Source organism: Entelurus aequoreus, linkage group LG05, assembly GCF_033978785.1.
Source record: "Entelurus aequoreus isolate RoL-2023_Sb linkage group LG05, RoL_Eaeq_v1.1, whole genome shotgun sequence".
Classification (NCBI taxonomy): Eukaryota; Metazoa; Chordata; class Actinopteri; order Syngnathiformes; family Syngnathidae; genus Entelurus; species Entelurus aequoreus.
In genome coordinates, this window is record NC_084735.1 from 66,492,742 (window position 1) to 66,505,878 (window position 13,137).

At 39.6% G+C, this 13,137-nt stretch overlaps 1 protein-coding gene across 4 annotated transcripts in view; it reads left to right on the top strand.

Moving 5' to 3' along the window:
* The window catches only part of cadm2a (cell adhesion molecule 2a), a 599,539-nt gene that overhangs the window by 557,249 nt on the left and 29,153 nt on the right, over window positions 1–13,137 (top strand). For 2 of the 4 annotated variants that reach the window (XM_062048684.1, XM_062048687.1), the window contains exon 8: window positions 2,774–2,887. The exons of 1 other annotated variant lie outside the window; for it this stretch is intronic. In XM_062048684.1, coding sequence (XP_061904668.1) covers window positions 2,774–2,887 — 114 coding nt within the window. The remainder of the gene's footprint in view (window positions 1–2,773; window positions 2,888–13,137) is intronic. One more of the 4 variants, XM_062048685.1, reaches the window with a different exon arrangement.

Here is a 13,137-nt window from a genome sequence, read left to right on the forward strand (position 1 = left end):
ACATTAAATTACACCAACATAGTCACCTTTACACTTAATCCAATATAGTAATGCTGCCTGAGGCTGAGCCAATCAGCAGCCACGATAATAAACAGCGTGCTCCGATTGGTTTGGTCTCATCTCGTGGCCAATACTAGTGTAGTATTGATATTATTTTTAGTTCATTTAGCTATTTTTAAGCTTAAATAATGTTTCATTTAAGGTATAAACCCATGCTATTTACTTTACAAAATAAAGAAATAAACCCCAAAAAAATCTGTGATCGAGTGAAGCCGCAAACTTTGATGCACGATGTGGCGAGGAACGACTGTATCGTTATGTATTTGATGTAATTGTATTTAATGAATTTTGCACATGTTCTGAACAAATGATAGCGCTTAACCATTTGTGGCATTTTGTACAAAATCCTTTTAAGATATGTAGAGTTTCATACAACTTAGAAAGTTGATTTGTTAGTGCAGGGCATCAACAAACAAAGCCTTGTTTATTTAATTCAGGGGTGGTACACAGCTTGTCCATATTAGTTTGCTTATTCATTACTCCACAAAATGTCTTAGAGCCTAACATTCCTTAAAATGCTATCCCAATGTACCAGCAAGAATAACCGATGCCCTTAATAAAAGTAATGGGTGTGGTGGGGGGGACAAACCCCCCACCACAGGAAAGGCATCTGGAGGTCGGTAGGGTCAAAGAGTACAAAATAGATTTATGACTTGTGTCTCTGAAAATGGCACTTGCTCTGTTCCCAGCATTCATTAGTGATTAGCACACCTTTTAGCCTTTTACAATTGCTGCCATAATTCTTGGAAAATACCTTTTTAATGGTTCCTCTGCAGCGAGGAGACATTTTTGCTCACTTTCTCTCGCTGCTTAGTGATTCTCGCCCAGGCTGAAAAGTCACGGAGGCACCCAGGACGCGTTGCCTTGTCGCACGGCCAATTAAAAAAACCTCCAGCTCGCCATAAAAATCAGAGTGACACAAACAAGGTGGCGGTGTAACCTCATTAACTTTGTCAAACAACGCTTCACTGCCAATCCCTTCGTCCCATTAATATTTTACCACAGCCTTGGATAAAACACCGCTAGGAATATATTGCAGCCATGACTCTATAACAGTGTCTTTACTGTTTTTTTTCGGTTTTAGTTTTGAATCTTATTGCTGGATACAAAATAACTGTCTCAATGTTGGGAGAGGAAATCCACACACATCAGCCAACAAACAGCACAGTTTTGTTTTGCACCATTATTTTTGTACATTCCTGTATGTATTCATCAAAGTACATTCCTGTGTTTTGTAGGGATGGGCATTGGACAACATTTCCTTGTTTGATTAATTGGGAAAATCAATTGATTTGTTTTTACATGTTATACTTATTTATAACCAATTAATATTGAAGTACATTTTATCGATCAGAATAACATTGTGCCAAAATTAAGGCATTTCTTAATCTATATCAACGTTCTACAGGGTATAGTCAAAGTTGGGCTTCTTTAGCTTGGAAACTAGTTTTGAATGAACTAATCCACAGCACCTGTGCTGGTTGCAGCCAAGTAATGCACTCCAATATGCCTCAGTTTCTTCAATATCAATTCAATCAGCAACCAATTCAAAAGGGTTGACGACCGCAGTGTTTCTTAACTTAACTAGAGGACCGCCAAAAAATATCTATTTCTCAGCTCTGGTTAGTATGGGACGCACGTTACTCGGTTGTAATACATATTTTTACCACGTGTGGCAGTAATGACAATCTCAAAAAAATAGAAGAGGTCGTGACCTAAAGTCATAGAGCAATGTATTAAGCTAAAAAATTATGACCAAAGTGGTGAAGATGTATTTTCATTTGCACTTTAATTTTAAGAATATTCATTATTAGTTGTGTTTATTTTTTAGCACACATAATTGTGGATAAACATGTTTTCAGTTATTTATGAGTCCCGTCTAAAGCAGTATATTTGGTTAGGACTTATTTTTCTAATCAGCCTGACCTAAGCCTAAGGTGTATATGTTAAATAAATAATAATCTTTGGGATTAACGCATTATTTCATTTAATTTGACAAGGGTGTAAACCAGGGATCCCCAAAATCTGGCCCACGGAAAGTCCCAAGTGAAAAAAAAAAAAAAATGTTTTAATTGTATTTATTTATTATTATTTCAAAAAAATCTGTTCTCCCCGAGTCAAAAAGTTTGGGGACCCCTGGTGTAAACTGTAAGTAGGTTAGATATGAGTATTGAATACAATCAAAATTAAGAGTAAGATTGCTAATTAGGTCTTAATATTTGAGTGGGTCCCAGGCCCCTATGTAGTGGAAAAAATAGACCCCGAGGTGAAAATGGTTAAGAACCCCTGGACTTGAATGCAACACAACTCTTATAAGACAATCCCTCTTTTTCAAAACACAATTTTGGAAAAATGTTTTTTAAACAGTCAAATAAAAAAAAAAGTGTCTTGGCTATGTGAGTGACAGGAAGAAAACATCTGACTATTGGAGAGAAATCATTTGGCACCATCTGTGTATTGCAAGTCTAAACCCTGAATAAAGGACGACTCATCTTTTTCATAGTGTTTTCTGGTAGAAAAATAATATTGTCTAATATTGAGAGTAAAAAACAACCCATGCCCATCCCTATTATTTTGATTGTTTATGACATTTTATTTGTCCCATTGCTTATCATGCTTTGCTGTGTAGTATCTTATTGCTCCCATTTTCAATTCATGTTTCTGTTGCATTGTTTTTTCTTGTCTATATGTGTTTGTCTGTCCCATCCACCAGAAGCCCCCACCACTCTGCCTCCATCCACCACACCCCCCTTTCATGCCATCCCCCCAGACTCCACCGCTCTAGTCGGCACCCACGCCTCAGACCCCACAGTCACTGGAAACAGAGGTACGGTATGACCACATGCACCATCCCCACCTTCACACGCTTAATCTTTAGCTTAATGACACGTGCTTCACTTCGCTGGCTCATCAGTCACTTCATTCACCTCACTGCCTTGATGAAATAGTTCATCTTCTAAAGAATATTGTGAGACTGTGTCATTGTACTCAGTGCCAGTGCTGCTGTTTAAACTGGCTATGCCCTTGGTAGCCCTAAGACGTCAGTACTTCTCAGCCTTGAAAGCTCAAAGAAGTAAATGTCATGTCCAGTTGCAAATGTCTGTCCCCCCCGAGACGCCTCATCATGACTCTTAATGCTGTGTTCAATCTCGGAATTATTCTGACACTCAAATAACCCCTTTTACTCACTCAATGTTTTAGATTGGTTATTATACTTAGTATATTATACAAAGCCTGCTCAGTGGCCTTGTGGTTAGAGTGTCCGCCCTGAGATGGGTAGGTCGTGAGTTCATACCAAAGACTATAAAAATGGGACCCATTACCTCCCTGCTTGGCACTCAGCATTAAGGGTTGGAATTGGGGGTTAAATCACCAAAATGATTCCTAAGCACGACCACCCAGCTGCTCATTGCTCCCCTCACCTCCCAGGGGGTGGAACAAGAGGATGGGTCAAATGCAGAGGGTAATTTCACCACACCTAGTGTGTGTGTGACTATCAGTGGTACTTTAACTTTACTTTATACACCTCATGTAGCATTAAGCTGAATCAAGGATCTTGTGAAGAATGGGTTGTTATTTAGAATGAGGATTTGACCGTTATTATTCATAATTTTTATTAGGGGTCGCTTCCTGTTTTGTGACTATCATTCCAGCACAAGTTGATGACATGGAGGCTAATAATTATGCATTTCAAGTCCTGATCGATTATGGCTAATAGCTTTCTCTGAATCCTTTGCGCTCCTGTTTCGATACCAGTGTTGTATTCAGCAAATTAACTGTAATATTGGGAGTCAACTTCTTATATATGATGTCATATTGTCGTTATTTACACAGCAAACTAGTTGAGACTGACTTGTCAGTGCCTCTGCTGTTTTCAGCAAGTGGTGTACTACATTTTGCATTTACTTATTCTAAACTTGATTAATTAATTAGTTCTTTGTACTGTATTAAAATTAGAGGTCATCCAAAAATGGTATCTGATATCGGCACGATATCAGCAAAAAACAAGTAATTATGTCGCTGCGCATCTAAAACCTCTGATATAAGCGCTCCAATAGGAGAGTTGCATATGACGTCTCATCTGTTTTTCTTCACGGCTTAATTCACACGATGGTCAAGCAGCATGAGCGTAGCATTAAAACAAGTGAGAGTGAGTGTAGAGTTTGAGCAGAAAAGTCGTTGCTGTTCTGTTCTTGGGTGTTCCAGTTGTTCAAATAGAGAGATAGGAAATAGCTTTCATAGAGTCCCGAAAGAAGTGGCTCATCAAGGAAATAAAGTCAGGTAAAAACGGAAGTGCGTCGAAGAAAATGGCTCTTCAAAATATCACTTTCATCATCTTGTGGAATACAGTCGGACCGCTTGTGTCTGCAGCAATCACTTTGTAAAATGTTTGTTTGATAAACTTTCTGTGATGCAATCGAGTTTATTCTCTACCATATTAGTAGTGTTTAAAAGCAGAACTAATCATAAGGAAAAGACAAGAGATCACACTTTTGTGGTTGCTATGCCTAAATATAACTACGAAGACCTGGTTGTGCAAATAAACTAACATCATGTTAAGTCCTAGTAATAAATATTTTAATTGTTGTGTCCAATCCATCATATTTTTGTTGTCGATTTTCATAACCGAAACTAAAGGCTTAGCTGTTGTTGGGCAGGAAAGCCGAGTGCTTTATTCGACACGGATGACCACATTATAATGTCTTTGGTGATATTTGTTAACATCAGGAAAATATCGTTAATAGTATTAATAAACTAGATGAATAAATCTTTCGTAGACTCAACAGCATATACTGAATCTTGATATCACTAGCAAACATTTCTGAACAAGAGGGACATATACAGCTAAATAATGAGACAGTATATTAACTTCACAGCTTACAAACAACTGCAGACATGAATTGTAGATGAGTTATTTTCTAGCAGGAAATCAACTTCAAACAAACTTATCGTTTTTCTCATTAGCGTCACGATCACAGCAGCACGGCACTCGTTATGGCAATCAAATACGTTACTTACCGATGCACAAATAAATCCAACTTTGTCTTTCACAGACAAATGCTTAATTTGTGAACCCTTCAGATGTGAAGACATGATGTGCCTCCAATATTTTTTTCTCCAAATACCGTGAGTGTCAAATTAAGTGAGGTAGTAGTAACCTCTTGGCAATGATAATTGGTTTCAATCTTTTTTTTTTCTTTTTAAAAATCCACTCCATCCCATTTAAAAAAAAAATTCTTTATCGCTTTTATATTTGCCTCTAAACCTTTGAAAATAAGCCTAAATCTCTACGGATTCAAGTTAATAAACATTAGCCTAATGGGGCTTAGAGCTTCGTCTGAAACCCAGAAATGCCCGGATGTGCCTCAAGGTTACGGGATTGCAGCCCACCTATACAAGCAGATTTCGTGCACTTTCAGAGAAGAGGAGACAAAGGGACTATCAGCGAGGTGCGCAGAGTGGGGGGGGGATTTACAGTTTGAATTCTGCCTGGTGACACAAGAATCAAGTACCCCAGATTTAACATCTAAATGTCCTCCAATAAGCACACAATGTTGGTCTTTTCTTATATTTTAGTCAAGTCATTTAGAAAAGATATGCATTGTAGGCTGTAGGTTACTAGGAGCTAGCAGCTCCACAACAGTTAATCACACAATAGCACACAAACCAGACGTACGTTATAAGTGTGGTTAATTAAACAATATTGCAGTCTCAAACAGCACATTTGTCAATTTAAACAAGAATCAAATGATCATAGTTCCATATTACTTACAGATACAAAGTCTCCAAGGCAGAAGCGTATTAGAATGTAATCATTAACAAATGTGTTAGCGTCATTCAACTTACTGCGTCATAAGCACGTAATGAATTATTTTGGTCACTAGGTGTCACCAAAATACAATTACCACTCAACTTCCGTTTATAGCTCGCATAAGTCAATTCCAAACAGTTAATAATAAATATGTCAGGGTTTTTCATAACTACCGTTGTTCTCTGAGTAGTTTCACTTGATCAAGTCCTTTCCATCATTCCCAATACAAAATAAAAGTATATCCGATTCGTGCTGAGCTGATCAACATTGTGTCAGCTAAAACTTAAGTCTCCAATATCAGTATCGTATTGGAAGTGGAAAAAGTTGTGTCTGTACAGCCCTAATTAAAATCCACAATACAAGGGTTGGAGTGTAGATAATTAAACTACTACACTAGTGTATACTATGTACGTTTTTGGGTAATGTCTTATTGTCGTCATGGTCACAGAATTATTTAGAAGAAAATTGTACCAAAACTCTACTAACAAAAACGTGACTTGTTGGAAACAGCATTTTTTAGGTCCAAAGGGGAAACATATATACAGTATAAATATATTCATCAATTCATCCATCCATTTTCTACCACTTACCACCGATCTCAGCTGAGTTCTGTAAACAAAATTAAAGTAGCAAAACTCAGTTCCTATTTTCCGGCAATAACTTTAACGTATATGCCTTTAGCTTATTTGTGACTATTCGATAAGGACAATCCAATAAATGCAATTTAGAGTGATTACTACTGTAACTTTCCACGTTTGTCCATCATGTGTTTTTAAACAAACATTTCATTTTACTTATTTGCCAATATGATGTACTTAAAATGTCACTATATAACTATTTAAATATTATGTGCAATGCAATAATGTGCTATTCAATGCAAATTAAAAAATCAAGGTCTGAAAACATACAATATAGCAGTGGTGGGCTGTCAGGGCCAGCAAGGCCTTCTCTGCTAGCCTAACATAACAAGAAATCATGTTCATAATTAAAGATAAATGTATTTAATTAACTTTCCCCAAATATCTAAAAGTACTCATATTCTCTTCATGTCATATTATGCTCCTTCCTGTTGTTTTTAGGTTAAGTTTGTATCCAATCAGAATTCAGCTGGCTTATGTTGCCATGCTGTACCAAATCTGCCCGAGGCCTTCAGAATCAACAATGCGGGCGTCCGTGCACTGTAAGCGAACGGACACATACAGTTAATAGATAATTGCGATAGCCAATCAGATCACAAGTTGTCAGTTAGGCCTTCTAGCTGGCATCACGTTGAACGTGACATTTACGCGTCCTATGATTAGATATTCACCGGGACTGTTAGCGGATTAATTTGAAAACAGGTACAGTTGATAGACAGTTGCGATAGCCAATCAGATCACAAGTTGTTGACAGTAGCCAATCTAAGGACCCTTATGTTAACGAGACTGTGATTGGATACTCACTTGTCATTCCAAAGTGAGTATCCGTTCACAAGTTTCAATTTAGCAGGAAGCAGGAAGTGTTGCGCCGTAGGCATACTGGGCTAGCAGAGAAGGACAACAAAACATTGATTAGGTGGCAGATATATATTTGCAAGGCCATTTTCAAGAAGGATATTTAAAGAGAAAATTAATCTTGTGAGACGATGTCGGCCAACCCCGGAAGCTAACTCAGCTATTCCGGCGATGAAATGGGGAAATGCCCGCCATTTCCATTCGAATCAGCCGACTACGAGGGGTACGACTGGCTTATATGGCATGGAATAGGTGCTACAAATTGAAATTCAAAATATGTCTTCATTTTTTCACATTTAACATGTTTTTTGCAGTTTAAATTTTGACAGTACCACACAAGACATGTTTTAAAGGCCTACTGAAACCCACTACTACCGACCACGCAGTCTGATAGTTTATCTATCAATGATGAAATCTTAACATTACAACACATGCCAATACGGCCGGGTTAACTTATAAAGTGCAATTTTAAATTTCCCGCGAAACTTCCGGTTGAAAACGTTTATGTATGATGACGTATGCGCGTGATGTCAATCGTTGAAACGGAAATATTCGGACACCATTGTATCCAATACAAAAAGCTCTGTTTTCATCGCAAAATTCCACAGTATTCTGGACATCTGTGTTGGTGAATCTTTTGCAATTTGTTTAATGAACAATGAAGACTGCAAAGAAGAAAGCTGTAGGTGGGATCGGTGTATTAGCAGCTGGCTGCAGCAACACAACCAGGAGGACTTTGAGATGGATAGCAGACGCGCTATCCGACGCTAGCCGCCGACCGCATCGATGATCGGGTGAAGTCCTTCGTCGCTCCGTCGATCGCTGGAACACAGGTGAGCATGGGTGTTGATGAGCAGATGAGGGCTGGCGTAGGTGGATAGCTAATGTTTTTAGCATAGCTCTGTGAGGTCCTGTAGCTAAGTTAGCTTCAATGGCGTCGTTAGCAACAGCATTGTTAAGCTTCGCCAGGCTGGAAAGCATTAACCGTGTAGTTACAGGTCCATGGTTTAATAGTATTGTTGATCTTCTGTCTATCATTTGTGGGAAGCAGATCAGAATCATATCCATATTTAAGTGTTACTTCTTTCTAAAAATTCCTATAGTCATATTTACATCAGCTAATGTCCCGTGTGGTACAAAGTGCTTGGATTCGAGTGTCCTTGGTTAGAGTCAGAGCGCTGTTTATTCTCTTTGTTGAGACTGCCATTACATTCCTAAGATAAGGAGCACAGCTAGACTGGGGAAACAGCAGGTGGGGAGGGGGAGGAAGGAGAAAATCACAGCACTTCCGAGAGTTGGAAAAGAGACCGAGCTAGACCGGGCGAGGGAACGCGGGTGTGCTGGATGGGTCTCACGTTTGTCCTCTAAGCTTGGAGAATAAACCACAAAATACCAACTACTGCCTGTTGATTGAATATAAACATCAGCTTATTGCCATGAAAAGAATCTGGGAGAGACTAGCAATTTGAATTCCCCATTGGAGGAATGCTGGTCAACGCAACAATTTGGGGGCTCGTCCGGGACAACACATTCCAGTCAGGGGTTTATTTGTTTTGTTTCTATCTGCATTTAATCACGATGTTATCACGTTAGCTCCGTAGCTAAAGTGTTTCGCCGATGTATTGTCATGGAGATAAAAGTCACTGTGAATGTCCATTTTGCGTTCTCGACTCTCATTTTCAAAAGGATATAGTATCAGAGGTGGTTTAAAATACAAATCCGTGATCCACAACAGAAAAAGGAGAGAGTGTGGAATCCAATGAACCCTTGTACCTAAGTTACGGTCAGAGCGAAAAAAGATACGTTCTGCACTGCACTCTAGTCCTTCACTCTCACGTTCCTCATCCACGAATCTTTCATCCTCGCTCAAATTAATGGGGTAATCGTCGCTTTCTCGGTCCGAATCGCTCTCGCTGCTGGTGTAAACAATGGGGAAATGTGAGGAGCCCTTCAACCTGTGATAAATAAATAATAAATAAATTATACTTGTATAGCGCTTTTCTACCTTCAAGGTACTCAAAGCGATTTGACAGTATTTCCACATTCACCCATTCACACACACATTCACACACTGATGGCGGGAGCTGCCATGCAAGGCGCTAACCAGCAGCCATCAGGAGCAAGGGTGAAGTGTCTTGCCCAAGGACACAACGGACGTGACTAGGATGGTAGAAGGTGGGGATGACGTCACGCTACTTCCGGTACAGGCAAGGCTTTTTTATCAGCGACCAAAACTTTATCGTCTATGTTCTCTACTAAATCCTTTCAGCAAAAATATGGCAATATCGCGAAACGATCAAGTATGACACATAAAATGGATCTGCTATCCCCGTTTGAATAAAAAAATGTCATTTCAGTAGGCCTTTAATTGCTGAAGCGGGTTTATTGATTTTTAAATGCGCCACAAAAAAAACCGTTTTGTACATGGTTGAGGTGTTTCAATGCACAGTAGGGCGCAAATGTGTTCTTGTATAGTATTTCTCAAGCAATGGTCAGGTGGTGACATAAATGATGGTATTTTGAGAGGTAATCATTGAAGTCGGACATCACTAAAGGCGTAGGTGGGAAACGCATGGCCCGCCACTGCAATATATTTACCTAAAATAGAATAGACAAGCACTCACAAAATAATATCAGTATGCTAACAAGTTGTTTTTGAAAAGGAGGACCATTCATGACCCTTGTTTCTTGAACCAGTATGTACTGTAAAATCATCAATGTGCCCCAACCACCTCTATATAATTCAGTGCTACGGGAAAGGTCATGATCGCGTCATGTATTGGTATGTTTCTTTAATCCTCTACAAGGCTGACAACATATTTTAGCTAACCATGTTCCAACTGTCCCTTGTGGGAAGAGCTTCTCCAAGAAAGGATTTCAAAAAAAGTCACTAGCGTCTATCATAGTGGCAACCAAAGAGCCCAGAGATGCCAAAAAGATGTTATCGTCACAAAAGAACGACTCCCTCGCACTGGGGATATTGTCGAACAATTGAAGGACTTTTGCTGAACCCTTCAACATAATGGAGCAGGAGTTGGCATGGCCGAGCACATCCTTCAGAAGCGGGTCACCGAGGTGTTGCAGTAATAAGGCACCGAGATGTTTCCGGATATGGGGAACTTTGATTATTGTTGGCTGTCTCGGTTGGCTGGCTCACTGTTAATGTCACTCTGGTGTTGAAAAAAAGCACTTAAGGACTAAAGGACGATATCATTTTTCAAAAAGACGACAAAGGGTAAAAATATATATTACACTGCCAATTGTCTAACAGCAAAGCTATTATGATCAATACATGTTTATCATTCTATAATTGAGTTGCATTTTAGTAAGGAGAACATCTTTTTGGCCCTGTCAGAAATCTGTTTAGCCTCAGTTGAGCCCCCAAAGCATTTTAGATGATGCTATGATGCAAAACCAAATGTTCTTACCTGCTGTTGTGCATAAGTCCCAAAAATGGGAAATCAAATGGTGGAGGCATTGCGGAAATATTTATAAAACAATGTTGCCTCTTTCATACAAACCCCAAATCCATATGAGTTGGGAAATTGTGTTAGATGTAAATATAAACGGAATACAATGATTTGCAAATCCTTTTCAACCCATATTCAATTGAATGCACTACAAAGACAAGATATTTGATGTTCAAACTCATAAACTTTATATTAAATAAATAATAATTAACTTAGAATTTCATGGCTGCAACACGTGCCAAAGTAGTTGGGAAAGGGCATGTTCACCACTGTGTTACATGGCCTTTCCTTTTAACAACATTCAGTAAACATTTGGGAACTGAGGAGACACATTTTTGAAGCCTCTCAGGTGAAATTATTTCCCATTCTTGCTTGATGTACAGCTTAAGTTGTTCAACAGTCCGGGGGTCTCCGTTGTGGTATTTTAGGCTTCATAATGCGCCACACATTTTCAATGGGAGACAGGTCTGGACTACAGGCAGGCCAGTCTAGTACCCGCACTCTTTTACTATGAAGCCACGTTGATGTAACACGTGGCTTGGCATTGTCTTGCTGAAATAAGCAGGGGCGTCCATGGTAACGTTGCTTGGATGGCAACATATGTTGCTCCAAAACCTGTATGTACCTTTTAGCATTAATGGCGCCTTCACAGATGTGTAAGTTACCCATGTCTTGGGCACTAACACACCCCCATACCATCACAGATGCTGGCTTTTCAACTTTGCGCCTATAACAATCCGGATGGTTCTTTTCCTCTTTGGTCCAAGGGGACACAACATCCACAGTTTCCAAAAACTATTTGAAATGTGGATTCGTCAGACCACAGAACACTTTTCCACTTTGTATCAGTCCATCTTAGATGAGCTCAGGCCCAGCGAAGCCGACGGCGTTTCTGGGTGTTGTTGATAAACGGTTTTCGCCTTGCATTGGAGAGTTTTAACTTGCACTTACAGATGTAGCGACCAACTGTAGTTACTGACAGTGGGTTTCTGAAGTGTTCCTGAGCCCATGTGGTGATATCCTTTACACACTGATGTCGCTTGTTTATGCAGTACAGCCTGAGGGATCGTGATTTCTCCAGATTCTCTGAACCCTTTGATGATATTACGGACCGTAGATGGTGAAATCCCTAAATTCCTTGCAATAGCTGGTTGAGAAAGGTTTTTCTTAAACTGTTCAACAAGTTGCTCATGCATTTGTTGACAAAGTGGTGACCCTCGCCCCATCCTTGCTTGTGAATGACTGAGCATTTCATGGAATCTACTTTCATACCCAATCATGGCACCCACCTGTTCCCAGTTTGCCTGTTCACCTGTGGGATGCTCCAAATAAGTGTTTGATGAGCATTCCTCAACTTTATCAGTATTTATTGCCACCTTTCCCAACTTCTTTGTCACGTGTTGCTGGCATCAAATTCTAAAGTTAATGATTATTTGCAATGTTTATCAGTTTGAACATTAAATATGTTGTCTTTGTAGCATATTCAACTGAATATGGGTTGAAAATTATTTGCAAATCATTGTATTCCGTTTGTATTTACATCTAACACAATTTCCCAACTCATATGGAAACGGGGTTTGTACGTCCTCCAAAGGACCCGCGGATTGTCCATACATGGTATAAATAGATGAGACCGCCCACAAAACGGGACAGCTTCGTAGCAGCCAATCGTCTCCACGAGTCCATCTATTCTAATGATGTCACCGGGCTGAGTCCATCTTTCTGTGGCCAATCATGCAACCAGGGCTATCTTTCCAAACGCCTATCAAAAGTCCAGCTCCATCTTTTGGCCGCCCAATCACAGTGTAAATGCAAAAAGAACACTCATTTCTAAATTAAGTTGTTCACACTTGTTGCGACTATGCGGCTGCACTTTATAGCCTATAGGCCTAATATTAATTAGACTATTAGTAATTTTAGTGATCCAAAACAATATTGTCAATGCATAGTTGTCTGTTTTAATGACTTATGCAAAGACACTTTCAACATTTTGGATGCATTTTGTGGTTATTAAGCAGGGCATGAGCACCGTCCATTGCTGAATCTGTAACATTTGCAAGTGAAATATTTTTGCCAGCGTCACTTGTGTGTGATTTTATCATCCATCCATTTTCTACCGCTTGTCCCTTTCGGGTTCGCAGGGGGTGCTGGAGCCTATCTCAGCTGCATTCGGGCGGAAAGCGAGGTATACCCTGGACAAGTCGCCACCTCATCGCAGGGGCCAACACAGATAGACAGACAACATTCACACTCACATTCACACACTAGGGCCAATTTAGTGTTGCCAATCAACCTATCCCCA